This window comes from Lepisosteus platostomus, chromosome 10 (genome assembly GCF_059453375.1).
Source record: "Lepisosteus platostomus isolate fLepPlt1 chromosome 10, fLepPlt1.hap1, whole genome shotgun sequence".
Taxonomy (NCBI): domain Eukaryota; kingdom Metazoa; phylum Chordata; class Actinopteri; order Semionotiformes; family Lepisosteidae; genus Lepisosteus; species Lepisosteus platostomus.
The window spans coordinates 13,303,327-13,319,138 of record NC_142620.1 but is presented as its reverse complement, the minus strand read 5'-3'; the positions used below and the strand labels follow the sequence as shown (position 1 = coordinate 13,319,138).

Here is a 15,812-nt window from a genome sequence, read left to right as displayed (position 1 = left end):
AGGTTTGGAGGTCTGTGATGCTAGGTAGAGGCAGTTCTCAGTCCTGTCGTGTTTACATTCAGATAATTAAATTTAAGACTTAAAAGTTTTATGTTAAAAATGGATCACAACATAAAAATGTTTAAAAAGGAAACTTCAGACATTACTGCCTCGTTGATTAGGGGGCAGGAAGACCCCTAATTTCAAATTAAATTAATAATGGCTGGTTATACAGAGACGTACAGGTAGCACTTATCTTTAAAAATGAAAAGTTTTAGAAGTTATGGGTGATTTTTATCCTTGCTTCAAATATTAAAAAGTAAATTGTTTGATCGTTGTTCAGAGAAGTAAACATAGGTGAAATGACAAATCTATTTTTTTGCAGCCAATCGGAAAAGAATTTAAACTTCCAGTACCACGAAAAATATTTGCTTGAACACTTTATACTGAATAGACCTACACCCACGTGATAAATATTCAAGTTGATATCCCACGTGATGGGACACCATTGTGTGCGTGCAGTTAGAGAAAACCAGCTTCGTGTTTCCCTGAATCTGCCACAGAAGTCCACCCACTCATTTACTTCAGTTAGCAGTGGACTAACACCTACAATTACAAAGGACGTAAAGCTAAAATAGACCGTAGAAATTAAATTTGCATTACAAAACTTGCTTAATTGTTTGAAATAATCAAAATCGCTTATCTCTGATGAGCTGAAATTGTGCATTGTAGAAGTAATGAAAACATGAACGTGAACATGAAAGTGCATTTCCAATAAGAGAACAATTCAGTCCCTGAATAGGTGCGATAAAGGCGGAAAGCACGTAATTCACGTCCCAGTATGAGGCAATAGGAAGTAACTGGGCTTGTTTCTGATGTCGTGGCTTCATCAGTAGTAGAACAAGCGCAAATTGACTTTTTATTGGGAATTGTAGGGGCAGTAACGCCCATATGCTACACGTTCACTGCAAAGTTAACTTGTCGAGCTGGGGAAGGTTGGATCACTCTGATTTAAACTGGTTCACCACTAGAGTTTGAGGTAATAAGACACGAAGTCGGTAGCGAAGCACTATTGGACTATATTTTCTGCGAGGACCAGGACAACAGAGTTTAAGATGACGATGAGATTTAAATTAAAGCTGTTTGTATTATTGGGGTCCCTGCTCTGTCTCCATACGTCACAGGACTTTTACCCGGGTTCCGCCGAGCACAGGTGTTTCTGTCAGGTAAGGCAATTATTAGTTATGCATTTCTGTATATATTAATATATTTAAACATACTGCAAAGAAAAAAAAATACAGTACGGCGTATGGGTGCATTTTACTCAATGATTTGCAGTCCTCCAAACATACAGGCTATTTGCTTTTTCATAAGTGTTATATGTTTCTGTAGTTAAACATCAACCTAGTATCCAGTTTCTAGAAGAAAGTGTTTATTTCTTTATACTTAAGTAATCTTAGTACAGAGATGCTTTATACGACTGCGTTTGTTGCTTCGTTGAATGTTATCGTTGATATTGTGGGCACGTTAAATGTTTTTCAGGTGCTTTTTCACGGATGCCCTAAACATCTAAAAGCACTTTAAACTAGAAATTCAATCCACCCTACAAGTGTTTGCAGAAAAAGTACTTTATTTAACAAATATGGAAATATTTGCTGAGGGTGTGAGGAAGCTGCCCTTTACAGATTGCATTAATAATGCTGCAGTGTTTAAACTCCTGTTTTTTGTTTTTTGAAGGCGTTCCTACCAAATCCTAATGGTAGGAGTGAGGGAATTAATACGGTTTAGTCTGTAAAGCTGAATGTACACTGTGTTCCTAACTTTGAAGGTAACAGGACACCTGGATGACTGCACGTGTGATGTGGAAACCATTGATACCTTCAACAACAACCATCTGTTCCCAAAGCTGCAGGAACTCCTGAAGATGGATTATTTCAGGTTTTATAAGGTAAAATTAAATTGTAGCCTGTTAATCTATGATAATTGTTTCAGAGAGCAGTACCATGCATATTTCATTTTTAAAAATCAACACTAAAATTTCAAAAGTTGTGGTTTTACATCTTTCCTCACTGAGCTAATGATCTGAAGTGTGCTTGATTCTTGCCCTGCTGTTACTCTCTAAGGTCAATCTGAACAAGCCTTGTCCTTTCTGGACTGATAGCAGCCACTGTGGACTGAGGGACTGTGCTGTCAAGCCTTGTAAACCAGTGAGTACACTTAAAAGGGTCTGCTGGTTAGATCTTGCTATATGCAAATGATTAATGCTATGGACTTTTATCCCAGTTGTAAAAAGTCACTTAAATCTTTACTTTGAAATTAACCACATGCTGACCATCCTGCATGGAATTACCTACTGTGAGTGTGTCATTTGTCCTTTCAATAATAATAATAATAATAATTGCTTACACTTATATAGCGCTTTTCTGGACACTCCCCTCAAAGCGCTTTACAGGTAATGGGGACTCCCCTCCACCACCACCAATGTGCAGCATCCACCTGGATGATGCGGCGGCAGCCATAGTGCGCCAGAACGCTCACCACACATCAGCTATCAGTGGGGAGGAGAGCAGAGTAATGTAGCCAATTCATAGAAGGGGATTATTAGGAGGCCATGATTGGTAAGGGCCAATTGGAAATTTGGCCAGGACACCGGGGTTACACCCCTACTCTTTTCGAGAAGCACCCTGGGATTTTTAATGACCACAGAGAGTCAGGACCTCGGTTTTACGTCTCATCCGAAGGACGGCGCCTGTTTACAGTATAGTGTCCCCATCACTATACTGGGGCATTAGGACCCACATGGACCACAGGGTGAGCGCCCCCTGCTGGCCCCACTAACACCTCTTCCAGCAGCAACCTTAGTTTTTCCCAGGAGGTCTCCCATCCAGGTACTGACCAGGCTCACACCTGCTTAGTTTCAGTGGGTTGCCAGTTATGAGTTGCAGGGTGATATGGCTGCTGTGAATGAATTTTTTAATTTAAAAACAGTATTTACATATATTTTGTGACTTAATACACAAGGCAGAGAAGTATTCATTTTAATTTATTTTTCATTTTTATTTCATTTCAATTCATTAACATTTAATAATTTAATAATTGAAATGGAAATGTCTTTCATGTTGATCATATAATGATGAAATGATGAAGAAAGCTTTTTTTTTCAAAAAAAGGTGTGGAGTGATTTGACTTCAGACTGTTGAAATTTAAAATTAATCTACATGACAAACGTGATTGTAAAAGAAGAAAGTGAGATTGAAGCAGAGTGCTAATTTTCCTATTTTGTTCATTTTTAGCACATTATAAAGAGGTTGTTTCAACTAAACTGATTTAAGGATCATTTTTATACCTTAAATAATTTTCTTTAGAAAAATAAATCAAGATCAGGTTTATTAATAGTGTTTTTTTGCAGAATGAAGTACCAGATGGATTGAAGTCAGCTAGTTATAAGGTACAGTATATATCTTTTAAAGTAGTGTTAGTGTTGTTTTTGGCATTCTCTGTTGTTGCTTTAAGGATTTAACCAGAAGTGCAGTCGGAAAAGCAGTAACGTTTTGAGTCCCGGGCAGCAGTGTGAGGAAATTCAGTGTTTGCTTACACGCTTCTTACATCCTGCTTCAGTAATAGTTACCCAGTGTGGCTCTCGTGTTTGCCTAATAGAGATTCTTTCAAGCAAAGATCTGATGGTGGCATTGTACTTTACATACATCAATATACGGGGATTTTATAAAATGACTTGGGCTTTTCTTGCAACTGCATTGTAAAAGGTACATCCTGTGGAGCAATGCAATCTGGTACATATGAAAACCATAGGGAATATGCTTGCAAGGAGGTCTGTACACACCAGAGGGCGCTAGGTGAACAGACTCTGATATTGCTGTACTTAAGAATGCACTACAGGGCTTCAGATGTATGCCTGCGATATTCTTCAATATTCCCTTAGTAAGTGGAACACATATCATTGCTCTCTGGTGCAGCTTATAGAAAACTGTTGTCTGAATAGGTCAAATGATTTTATAAGCATCCTGTACATGGAGGATGTGTTGCCCGTTCTTTATGCTCCTTCTAATTGTGTGCCTTCCGAAGCACTGAAGGTGTATTCTCTGTACATTATCCTGCAGTACACTGAAGATGCCAGCAGGGAGTTGGAGGAGTGCGAGAAGCTTGAGCAGCTGGGGGCTGTGGACAGCTCTCTCAGGTAAGGGTTTTTAGCCATTTGTACAAACTCCATGTGATGAAGGGTACATTTTTAAGTATTTGAAGTTACGGATGTGTTGCCCGAGCACCTTGTTTGCGCTGCACGCAGTAGAACTATTCGGCATTAATAAAAATCAATAATAAAGCAGTTGTGAAATGGTTTGAGACTCTTTGGAAGAGCCGTCCGCCTTTTAATTGCCCTGTTGTGCATCTTCTAGTGAGGAGACCCGTCAGGTTCTTCTGGAGTGGAACAGACATGATGATGAGGCTGACCGCTTTTGTGAATCTGATGGTAAGTCTGTGGAACTGCCCCTTCGTTTTCTGCTTCAGGAAAATTTCACATCTCCCTGCTTGAGTGATTTGTCGACAAATGGAAATGCTTTTGTGGAGAGGTACAGCTGCCTTTAGCCGCACCCCTCAAAAGCACTGGTCTTTGGGGTGGGGTCTATGGTCCAATGGGAAGCTCATACTGTACACTATTCAGGCTTTACCCACAAAGTGAACATTTTGCCCTAGGTCTAGCAGTGTGTAAAACAATATCAGCATTAGATTATCTACATGTACAGTTTACTATATTTTGATATTTAATTTGGGACAACTGTTTTCAGGGGTCCTTCTGACAAATTTAGTTACCTCCAATCCTGAGCAGAAGATTTCTGCAGTGTAAATTTCACCCTCATAAGAAAATATAATGGGGTGTTTTAGAGATATAATCATTATTCTAAGATGTTTGATTCTCTTGTCAAATGGATTGCATAAGTTAGAATTTATCTAGATACATTAGGAGACTGAGACAAGCTGTTGTATCTAGTTATATTTACATGCCTATGAGACAGGTTTTACTGTTTGTAGTGACTTTAAAAGCTTTGAAAGTGAAATCGATGTATTGAGTCTTGGTTCCTAAAGGCAGAAAAGACAACATTCATTGTTTTATTAATATTAGGACTGGAATTGTATTGCCACACTCAATTGTATTACATACATATGACCAAAATCATTTATTGACAGTCATGTGTCAGCATTTGCATTGACTAACCTTAGAAGAAGGCGTTTTTTGTCAACACAAGCAACGAGAGAGCTGAAGAAGATGCTTAAGAAAAGACTGTGAAATAAAGAACTAGAATGCCACCATCCCACCCCTCCCAAAGTAAAGTACCATGGTGCTGTCCCAGGTTCCTACCCCCCTCTCCTATCCCCTTTGCCCTTCTTTCCCAGATGACGAGTCTCCAGACTCCCAGTATGTGGACCTGCTGCTTAATCCTGAGCGCTTCACTGGCTACAAAGGGCCCGAGGCCTGGCAGATCTGGAACAGCATCTACGAGGAGAACTGCTTCAAGTAATGTCCTCAGATTGGTTTATGGGTTTTTAGGTTAGAATGTAGGAGCCTTGTAAACAAGTCCTTAAAACATTCTCTTGAGTCATGATGATTTGAGTCCTGAGTTGCCTATTAAATTAAAATCTGTGCCTGCTGGCCATTCTGTGCCAAGAAAGGCGTGGCAGATTAATTTGATGCATTACTGTATGTTAAAGACTATTTCCAGCATTCAGAAAATAACTGTGAATGTCTGTTTTCTAATTTAGATAAATAGATGTGATCTGTCTGGTGGTAAGAGCAAACTTCATATAAAGTAAACATCTTCATGTGAACGTTTCAGACCCTGTACTGTGAAGAGACCATTAAATCCTTTGACATCCTATAGAGGTAAGATACTAGTATATATTTTAATTGCAGCAGAATGTGTACACTTTCTCTTTTGTAAAGTATTATATAAGTTTATAGACTAATTTAGAGTAGAACAGAAATCCTTTATTTCCTTTTTATAATGTGTATTTTATGTGCATGTATTGACCTCTGTGCAGTGGCTAATCAAGAACTAAAGTGTTAACTAGCAGGGTTTAATTCCTTTTTACACATTTTTATGAATTCATTTTATCTTTTCCTCTCCTACAGGAGAAGATGAAGGTAAGACATCTCATTTTGTTCATACAGTACTTTGTAATGCTTCTTAATATAGCAACCTTTGGAAGTCTTCTACGAAAGATTAGATGAAGATTAAAAAGGGATTTTCAATGCAGGAGGAAGTAAATTGGGACCTTTTGTAAGCAGATGTAACATTAATGCATGCCTGCAATGTGATAAAATACACAAATTACAGTTTTTAGATTTTTTTTTCCTCTAACTTCCCAACAACTGCTCTTTTGCAGGAAAAACATTTTACAGATGGCTGGAAGGTAGGAATAAAGAAAAATTGATACATTTGTCTAAAAATATTAATGTTTGCTTTCTTCCTACAATTGGATAGTCTAAAGTAGAAGTTGCCTCAGATTCAGTTCCTGGAAGGCAGATTGGTTTTTATTCCCAAATCAGTAGCCAATTAAACAATGAAGTTAATTCTATTCTTAGATATGATTTTTCTTAAGGATTTTAACTTTGATTACTCAAAATAGTCACTAAAAGTACAGTTACTTCTGGAACACCTAAACAACACTTCTATAATTGTGAGATTGGGTGGAAGGAAAAACTAAAGGACAATTTAGTGAATCAGTTTGAGATCTTATCAATCTAATCGTTTACAGTGAAAGTAAATGAATTTACTGTGAAACTAGTTGACAGGCATGCAGGCTTATGACGCATTTCTCACACCTGGTTCTCAGTACACCTTTCTCTTCCAATTTTTTGTTACAGTTTTACTATTAATCTGAGTCTCATTCGATTGAGCTCCAGAAACACTCTGCAGCAGTTCTGTTATTGCGAAGTAAAGCATACAGTTCCATCCATTCACTCCTCGTCTTGCTTAAGCGGAGTCTATATTGCTCTAAACAGTTTTAGGTGACCCGATTTAATAATTTATAGACACTATCAAACTCTTCCCCTAAAAAAGTTCTGCAGCAGTCCAGTTACTTGGATTCCAAACAACTGCCCTCATCAAGGTGTGAAACCCAGAAACTATTTCATAGTCGATACTATTTTAATAACCCTTATTCAGGTTGTGATGAGCTGAAAAGTGGTCTTAATTTTCTCCAGAACAATTAGCCTCATTGACCAAGAGCTTGTTTGGAATGAAAACCAGAAGTGATGGGTTCCCTAGGACTAGGGTTAAAAGTCACTGTCGTCACTCACTCAACATGCGTATTGTTAGCATATTGGGAATGGACAAAAAGTTTTCCAAATTACATGCCAATTTTTGAAAAATTTACCAACACATGAATAATTTACATGTATAGTGAACATCACTTTTTCTAATTTCCACATATATTAAACAATAGATCTCTTAAGGAAATATTGCACAAAATCCCCCCTAGAATGCCCTTGAAAATTTGGTGTTTTCTTCTAAATTTGCTTTTCAGACTCTGGAACATGATTATATTTAGTTAGTAGAGGCTTAACTCTTCAAATTTGTTTTTACAGGTCTGTGTGTAGAGAAGAGAGCCTTTTTCAGGCTGATATCTGGGCTTCATGCCAGTATCAACATCCACCTCAGTGCTAGGTACCTCCTGGACGGTGAGTAACATGGGAAGTTGATCCTTGTCTTTCTGCAAAGGTAACACTCGAAACCTAAACAAGATCTGACACATTTGGTCTCAATATTCAGTATAGGGATTTGTAACCATACTGGTCAATATCCATATCTTCACCATTAGGGGACGAAAGCAAATTTATTAACCTATCAATTGTTTTTTAGAAAGTTTTTATAATTCATTCAAATTTTTATTATTTTTAAGATACAAAATTAATTGTTGTCTGGTTGTTTTAAACACCTCAGAAGTCTGTATTTTCTCCATTGAATGTCACCAAAGCTGTTTCCATAGTGATGAAAAGGACACCATTTGCCAGTTTAGCCACATGGTTTCTGGTAGTGTGTCCTTTTTGGGGTTGCAAAGTTTAAATTAAGATAGTCAGAAACCGTATTATTTAATAATCTGTGTGCGAACCATTCTCTGTCTCTTCTGTTGTGCTCAGATAATTGGTATGACAAGAAATGGGGTCATAACATCACGGAGTTTCAGCAGCGCTTTGACGCAGAGCTGACCAAGAGTGAAGGACCCAAGCGCCTGCGCAACCTCTACTTCCTCTACCTGATCGAGCTGCGGGCGCTCTCCAAGGTCCTGCCGTTTTTCGAGCGCCGCTCCTTCCAGCTGTACACTGGCCAGTCTGCCCAGGACCAGCGCGCCAAGGACCTGCTGTTAGAGCTTCTTCAGCTGGCCGAGTGAGTTCACTGGAAGAACAAGGCTCAAATTCATCCCCATGTGCAGAAGTGCCAGTTTCCTGAAAAAAACTAAAGCGCTACTGCATACGAAGAGGTTTAAGCATGTGCTGTCTGCGAAGGAATGGGTTAACAGCCCAAACCATTTTTGTTCTACTGTTCAGAATGGAATTGCTCTATGCTGGTTATATTATATACAGTATATAACCCCTGTTTGATCGATGTCTGTTCAGGTCCCAGTTGTTTTCCTGCAGATTGAAGATATTCATGATATTGAAGATTTTCATGGTTGGCTTGCATGTTAAATTGAAGAGCTGCACTTTACATTTTTTACGTGAGGCATACAGTATCTGACCGATTTTCATCTGCTCTGTGCAGTTCTTTTCCTTTGCACTTCGATGAGAACTCGCTGTTTGCTGGAGATAGAGAGGAAGCCACAAAGCTGAAGGTAAGAATGCAATACAAGAACCTGTGTGTAGTCTGTTCCCACATTCCACTGATGTTCAGGAGTGACTGTAGCCTTAGTTTTTCCTAAAACTCTCGCCTCACTGTTGGCAGGAGGATTTCAAACTGCATTTTCGCAACATTTCCCGAATCATGGACTGTGTTGGCTGCTTCAAGTGCAGGCTTTGGGGGAAACTACAGGTACGTATTGAGTGAGATCTAACTTTGCTCTTTTGCCTAAGCCGCTCTGTCATAAATGAATGTGCTTAATTACCTCTTCTGAAACCCACTGTTCAGGTGTACAGTACCAACCATTTTGCTTAGATAATGAACAGAAAGTGGATGATGATGAGGAGAGAGAGAACTGTAATCCATGATATTTATCATCTCATTTTGAATGTATTCAGTTTCCCTAGAAAGGCTAGGTTATCTTGTAGAACCTGTTGCTAAAGCAAATATTTAGTCTTGCTTAGTCTGAATATTGTTCTTCTAATCCAGTCTTTTTGTAAATTATCACGCGCAGTATGTTCAACAGCATGAGCGATCATGTTAAATTTTCAACGCCTCTATTAGTTAGAACTAATTTAAAAGTTTGCTAGCTTCTGTTCCCAAAATACTCATATTAGAATGACATATGTCTGTAGTGCTGCATTTTTGTAGTTTGTCATATTATGTGGTGCTTTACAATTTTAATGTGTTTTTGTGCAATGCATGCTGTCATGGTGGTGCAGTAGTGCTATTCAGGGTGTTGTCTTGTTGTAGACCCAGGGTTTGGGCACAGCATTGAAGATCCTTTTCTCCGAGAAGCAAATTCAAGCTCTGCCTGAGTCTGGTCACTTAAGACTTAGCTTCCAGCTGACACGTCAGGAGATTGTTGCTCTGTTTAATGCCTTTGGCAGGTACTGTATGACTGTCCATTTACCTGGCTACTATGACTAATGAAGCTATAGTATAGTAGAGCATGAAAACAAGGAATTTCTAAATATTAAATTTAAATGAAGTAGAGTGAATGCACTCTAAAGGATTTTAACAGCATAAACTACATTGATACCAAAAGCTGAAGATAAATTAAACGTCTGAACTCACCCTTGGAACATCTCTCAGAGCGATTATAAATGTGCAATTTGATGGCAGCCATTTTTTAGGGGTTACGTAATACAGTATACATCATTTATACATTTTATTTGCCATTTAAATATCCATTATTTTCTAGCACATCACATCTGTCTTTTATTGGATTCTGTGAACCGGGAGGTGGCAGTCTCACTGTTTTAAAAACAACGTGGTGATTTTTAATGTTTGGATTTTTACACTTTTTTCATTGGTTCAATTTTTCTTCTCTAGAATTTCCACAAGCATCAAGGAACTAGAGACCTTCCGAAAGCTATTGTCGAAGATCAAGTAAAAACAGAATCATTGGTACATCTGTGATGAGACACTCCTAGAAATGAAACCTGTCCAAGTGCAACTAAATTTTGGGAGCGATTTAAGAGAAACTCAACACTTCACTTATTGAAGCCTTCTGTGCGACTGAAGAGACTTAATTCCCATGAGTAAGGAGCATGAGCTGCATGTTGTAATTTTTATTTCCTCTGATGTCTTTTTTTTTTTTGCGGAGGGAAACCCTGAGTTTATTTTGGTATTTGTTTTCCCACTGCAGGAAAAGATTTTTCCCTGCTCTGTGTGCTCTGCCCTTGGTTGTTAGTGACAGGTATGGGTTTAAAAAAAAACCCAATTCAACACAAATTAAGTGGGGCAATGAGATGTATTTGTAAATGGACGAGTTGTGGATTTCGTTTGCACTAATTTTATTCAGGGAAGATGTTAAGGGGGCACTGTGACTTGTATCTTAACATACTAGGCTTTATATTTGTATTGTGAAATAGCCTATTTCCCCTTTCAAATAGGAGTAGGGGTACAGTTAAGTGATCTACTGAATGCAGAACTATCTCTGTAAATGTGATTCATGCCATTTGGTCATTAAGCCTGTCAGATGGTTTAAGGATTTTGGAATGCTGTATTTTCTTCATGCTTGGATGTATTGACTGTATTTCACACTGGAAACTATGAGCCTATAGATATGGTGACCATTATGCTGATTTATATTATGCAAGTTGCCAATTGTCCTGTACAAAGAAGAGAGAAATTACTGCATTCTATAATTGTTTTATTTATTGGAGATTCTCAGAAAAGGACCAAGGATGCCCATATATGATCAGTTTTAAGTTTTGTATCAAGAAATAAACTAAAGTTTGAAATCTATGCATTCCCTTTCTTTGAGGGGCGAAAATAGTTGTGGCCAAAGATGTTTGCTTTTTATATTTATATTGGATAGTTTCTTTACAACGGTTTATATATTTTCTTAAGCAGATGAACAGTTGTGATAGTTTAGTATTTTACCATCTTCAGTTCAGTGAAATATAAAAATGCAGTAATAGAACATTGACCTAGAATGTAAATCTATAAATTTAAATCAAACTGTTTTATGTTGAAGCTGCACCATGGCAGCTGCCTAAGGCTAGGGTATTTCTAGATCTGTAATTGTAGATGTACTTGGAGGACAATACACAGACTATTTTGACATCTGCTTTATCCTCCTTTCTTTTGTAGATGCCCTTCATGTTTTTCTACCATGAAATTTTATTTGGCTAATTTTGAGTAGAAATCCATATCAAATCTGAAGCAGGAATTTCTATTTCAAAGAGTAAGGTGTTCATTCTGTAAATTCACAGTGTGCCTCAATTTAAGTAGCAGCTTCACATTTTCATAAACTACAGTTGCTATGCTGATCTGAAATAGGTCTTAGTAATTGTTATAAAGAGTCCTCAATGCTCATTGTGAACTGTTGGGGGGGGGGGGTCTAAATTCAATACGATTCAAGTTCTAGAAGCTCAATTGGAGCTAAAGGTCAGCCAAGAAACAGAATTGCAATTTAATCTCTGACAAACAAGACTTTTTTTGTAGTGGAGGAGATTTGGTATTTGAGAGTTTTAACTCAAACAGTGCTGATTAAAAACAGACATGGCTTCTGCTTTCAGTATTTTAAGTCAGAAAGGCTACATTGCACTCCCCCTGGGGAACAGCCAATTCGTCTTGCAATTGATCTCGTCTTGCAGCTATAAACCCTATGAGGTGAAGGGTAGACCCAAGAGTGACTGAGTGGAGGAGAGGTACATCCCTCAAAGACAGCACTTCACGCTGGCAAGGTTTTAGGAGGCCACAGAGGGCAGACAGCCCTGGCTGCCTAATTCAACCTGATGCCAGGCAGTGCTCAGTCAATTTACTATCCCTTGGAGAATTGCAGTCAGTCTACAGCTGACAGGAATCCACCTTCAACAGTATGAACTACCGTCAGTTTTTAAGTGTTCAGCCACTTGGCAGGCCTCTCCATCACAGTCCTAATATAGCCAAGAGCTTGCTGAACCTTTGGGATACCAAATCAGTTTCAGAAGTCGGTGCTTGCTTTTTGACTTGAAATTGAAAGGACACATTATGCCCCATTGTATCTCCATAGTTTTTTAGGTAATGAAACTGCAAGTACTCCTTTTACTACCTGATTTACATATTAAGCATATCTGATCCACTGAAGGAAAGCAGCAGCTCATTTTATCTATAACTCCCAGTCCTTGAAGCAATTTCCTAAACTCATCATGTATTGTCCAAAGAGACACACACCCTTTTAAAACAGTGCAATAAAACTTTATTTAAACATGGTAGTGCTTTGCGGACAGCTTTAGTGAACTAAGAAATATGGATAAACCCTGTTACATTCATTGGCCACAAATGGTAAAAAAAAAAAAAGGCTAATAACTGGCTATCAGAAGAAAAAGCTGAAACACAACACCTTCACAGAAACAAATTAACAGCAAAATTACAATACTTGTAACTTTCACATATTTTGAAATAGATATTTTCAGTTTTAACTGTACATGTTTGGAAATGTACTTGTACTGACAGCAATGCTTGTATGTTTTCAGATATGCATGCGGGGAAATCAAGGAATGGTGCTCAAACTAAGCAGCAGAAATCAGTTATTCCTGTGTAGTATTAGCTGCCACTTAACTAATGCTTCTAAGCAGAACTTGCCCCAGCACTGATGCCACCTAAGAGAATCCAGGAGGGAAATACCTATCCAAGACCAACCTGCTGAGCACACCATGTCATTCTTCTCAGCCTTGATAAACTTTAATTATGCCAATTAAATTGGAGCTTGTTCAGGGCATTTCAGTCAAGATTATACATGTAGAAGGTGAATGCTTCAATAATTGTGCAATTCCCAGAATACCTACAGCTGAGTAACCTCCTTCAGGTTCCTACAATGTTCTCTTACATCAACACCTGGAGAAAGTGGAGCAGGGGGCAGGGTTTGTGCAGTCCAGTCAATACAAATGGGATATGATCCCTCATCATCTACATCTGGAATAATGGAAATCAGGAAGTGTTTAAATATGAACAAGCCTATTCCAATTAATCTCCAATAGAGATAAATTATATGGAAAAAAAATCTAAATGAAATGCTCTCACCTAACAACTGGCAGGCCACTGTAGCTACTGTACAACCACTCTGGATGATTAAGATAAAGGCAACCTAGCTCAGCCAGGCCTGAAGATGTTTCTGTCACTTAGTAAAAAAAAAAAAGATTGTTTAATCCAGCATGGTGTAACAAAGAATGATTAGAGTACGCCTTTAAGCTTGATTCTTTTTTTCCCCATTCAGAAAACCTGGATCTATAACATGTAACCCTGATTTTGCCTTTACGGTTACTGGATATTGTGATTGGAAGCATGCCCTTGAAATCAGTAAAGGCTTAAATGTGCATTAAGGAATGGACACACACACTGCATGGCTGTTTGGAATGAAAGAAAAGTACGAAGGGCTGAATGTGAACTTGAGAACGTACTGTGGTGATCACAATGCTGTCTTTAAACTCTGAGCTTGTTTTAATAAACAAAAACTGTATTGCTGCACTACAGGCTGCTGAGCCCAGTAGCCCAAATTTACTCAATTTTGCCCAACATCAGCCTTTAAATTAACAAGGAGGCATACAAATCTGAAATTTGAGCTGAGCATTTGTGTCTTCAGAAGCAGATGAAATGACACGAAGATTAGATGCAGACTACCCAGTTTGTCCTGAAAATGAAGACAGTTCTGTGATCAGCTTTAACTTGACAATGACAATGCTCCACAACCACAATGTGCGCCTCACACAGCTGGCCTCCGAGATGCATTTGACTAGGACATTCTGTGGCAAGTGGAAAAACAATAGTAATAAAACATGTAAATCAAAAGCAAAGACTGACTCTTTACTGAGGACATTGTCTTCATGGAATGCTTATTAATTGAATATATTTTCCATTAAAGTCTTGCCATCAATGTGTTATTTATCCAGTACTGAAATTTCTTGGATACTATTGGATGTTGAGCTAATGATGTAAATTTCCCATTATATTAGTATATATGGGCATTCAATAGGCATGCATTTATCTGATATATGGAATGTAGACAAGCCCCCTCACATACCACAAAGTGCTCCCCACCTCTGTGAAATTCTTGGTGCCAGGCCCAATTAGTCCAGCCTTAAAAGCAATCTGACTAGTTTCCATTGCTGACTATAAACAAGCTGCCTTTAATGATAATGGACGCTTTGTCCATACAAATACAGGGGAAAAAAAAGTGCTCGATGGTTGAGCTGTCTTTTTTTTCTTATTTGGCCTTCTGAACTTTCCTTAGTTGGCTACAAAACTTAAACGTTCTAAGTAAAACGAAAAATGTAAACATTGCAATGTTAGAAGAAACCTTGGTGAATGTAATTCTACTGAGATCACAAGAGCATGTCAGGATGTATAGGAATAAGAACAAATTTAAGTTTGAACAGAATGCAAAGTTTTCTGATCTTAATTTTCTACCCACCTACTGTTGACCTATCCCCTTCATTCACAAACATCACAGTACAAGTGCTCCAAATGTGGGTTAGTGGGTGCAGTTAAAGTGAACAATCTGCAAAGGGGAATAAAAGCAGAGGGGAAAGTAAGCTTTCCTTTGGAAAAAAAAACTAGCTTCCCAAAAGTAAAACTTACTGTCTCTCCTTGTGCAGCACAGCTGTGAACAAAGCCAGAGAATGTACTCCAGTTGTAATCTACCATGTTTGCGTTCAGCAACAGAGATACAAGAACATAAACGGAGTGCAAACAATAAACTTATAGACCAGTCATAACTGACATTGGATTGTAAGACAAAGAAGGCATGTAGCTATTTACTGAAGTTGGAGAAGGTTTCATTCTGCCCAGAGTTTCTGACATTCACACAACTATTTTTTTTAAACTCGCCAAGTATTTGTGTTATGCCAACCCCGTTTAGAACAACCAAAGTATGTTTTTCATCTTAGCTATGAGGTATGATATCCATGGTCTCGCACAGGGCTGAATTAGAAAATGGAGGCCAACTCCTCCGACCAGCCAGCTTTGAGACACTCCTCTTTGAATAGGCCACAGGCAACACGGTCCCATGCCTGAGGTTCAGATCCCATTGTCTTTCACCGAGAGCATGGCATGCCCATAAGGGACTGGGAGGGCACAGGCGTTACAGAGAGCTGAGACAATCCTGGGCTCAACTGTGTGCCTCCGTTTGACTGCCAGGTCACAGTGAGGTCATGGTCAGCTAGAGACACGACCCAGGCTCAAAGCCCTGATCACACGAGTTAACCTGTGCTTGGCAAGCGCCTTAACCAGTTGAGGCACTCAGGAGCACCCCCACATTCTGAAATGTAACAGTGACAGGAAAACGAAACCAACAGAACAGGAGCCAAGAGTAAAATGCACACTAACAATTTAATGATTACAAAACCACCCTCACTGTAGAACCTACCAATTTTAAATTGGCTTTAGACTAAATGGTAAATGCAAAGGTAGTGACAGTTTTAAAGCAAGGGTAAAACGCACAAGTTTAGTCTTACATTTTAATAAAATATTTTCTTTTGAGTGGGCTCAGTT

General features: G+C 38.5%; 1 protein-coding gene across 1 annotated transcript; it reads left to right on the top strand.

The window, feature by feature from the left end:
* The first annotated feature begins 41 nt into the window (after nt 1-41).
* On the top strand, nt 42-11,084 carry ero1a (endoplasmic reticulum oxidoreductase 1 alpha). Its single transcript, XM_088648301.1, has 16 exons — nt 42-1,205; nt 1,808-1,927; nt 2,103-2,186; nt 3,389-3,427; nt 4,098-4,174; nt 4,392-4,465; nt 5,389-5,509; nt 5,829-5,875; nt 6,125-6,136; nt 6,379-6,405; nt 7,583-7,675; nt 8,135-8,381; nt 8,757-8,826; nt 8,937-9,023; nt 9,585-9,721; nt 10,167-11,084. Exons 1-16 carry the CDS (start codon nt 1,095-1,097, stop codon nt 10,225-10,227), a joined length of 1,407 nt encoding a protein of 468 aa, XP_088504427.1. The 5' UTR covers nt 42-1,094; the 3' UTR covers nt 10,228-11,084.
* The last annotated feature ends 4,728 nt before the right edge of the window (nt 11,085-15,812 follow it).

Excerpts from the sequence above, each read along its gene's own strand:
- ero1a (XM_088648301.1), top strand. The coding sequence starts at position 1,095 with ATGACGATGAGATTTAAATTAAAGCTGTTTGTATTATTGGGGTCCCTG. Across the intron at positions 3,428-4,097 it reads TGAAGTCAGCTAGTTATAAG|TACACTGAAGATGCCAGCAG; the intron begins GTACAGTATATA and ends ATTATCCTGCAG. Across the intron at positions 5,510-5,828 it reads TACGAGGAGAACTGCTTCAA|ACCCTGTACTGTGAAGAGAC; the intron begins GTAATGTCCTCA and ends TGAACGTTTCAG.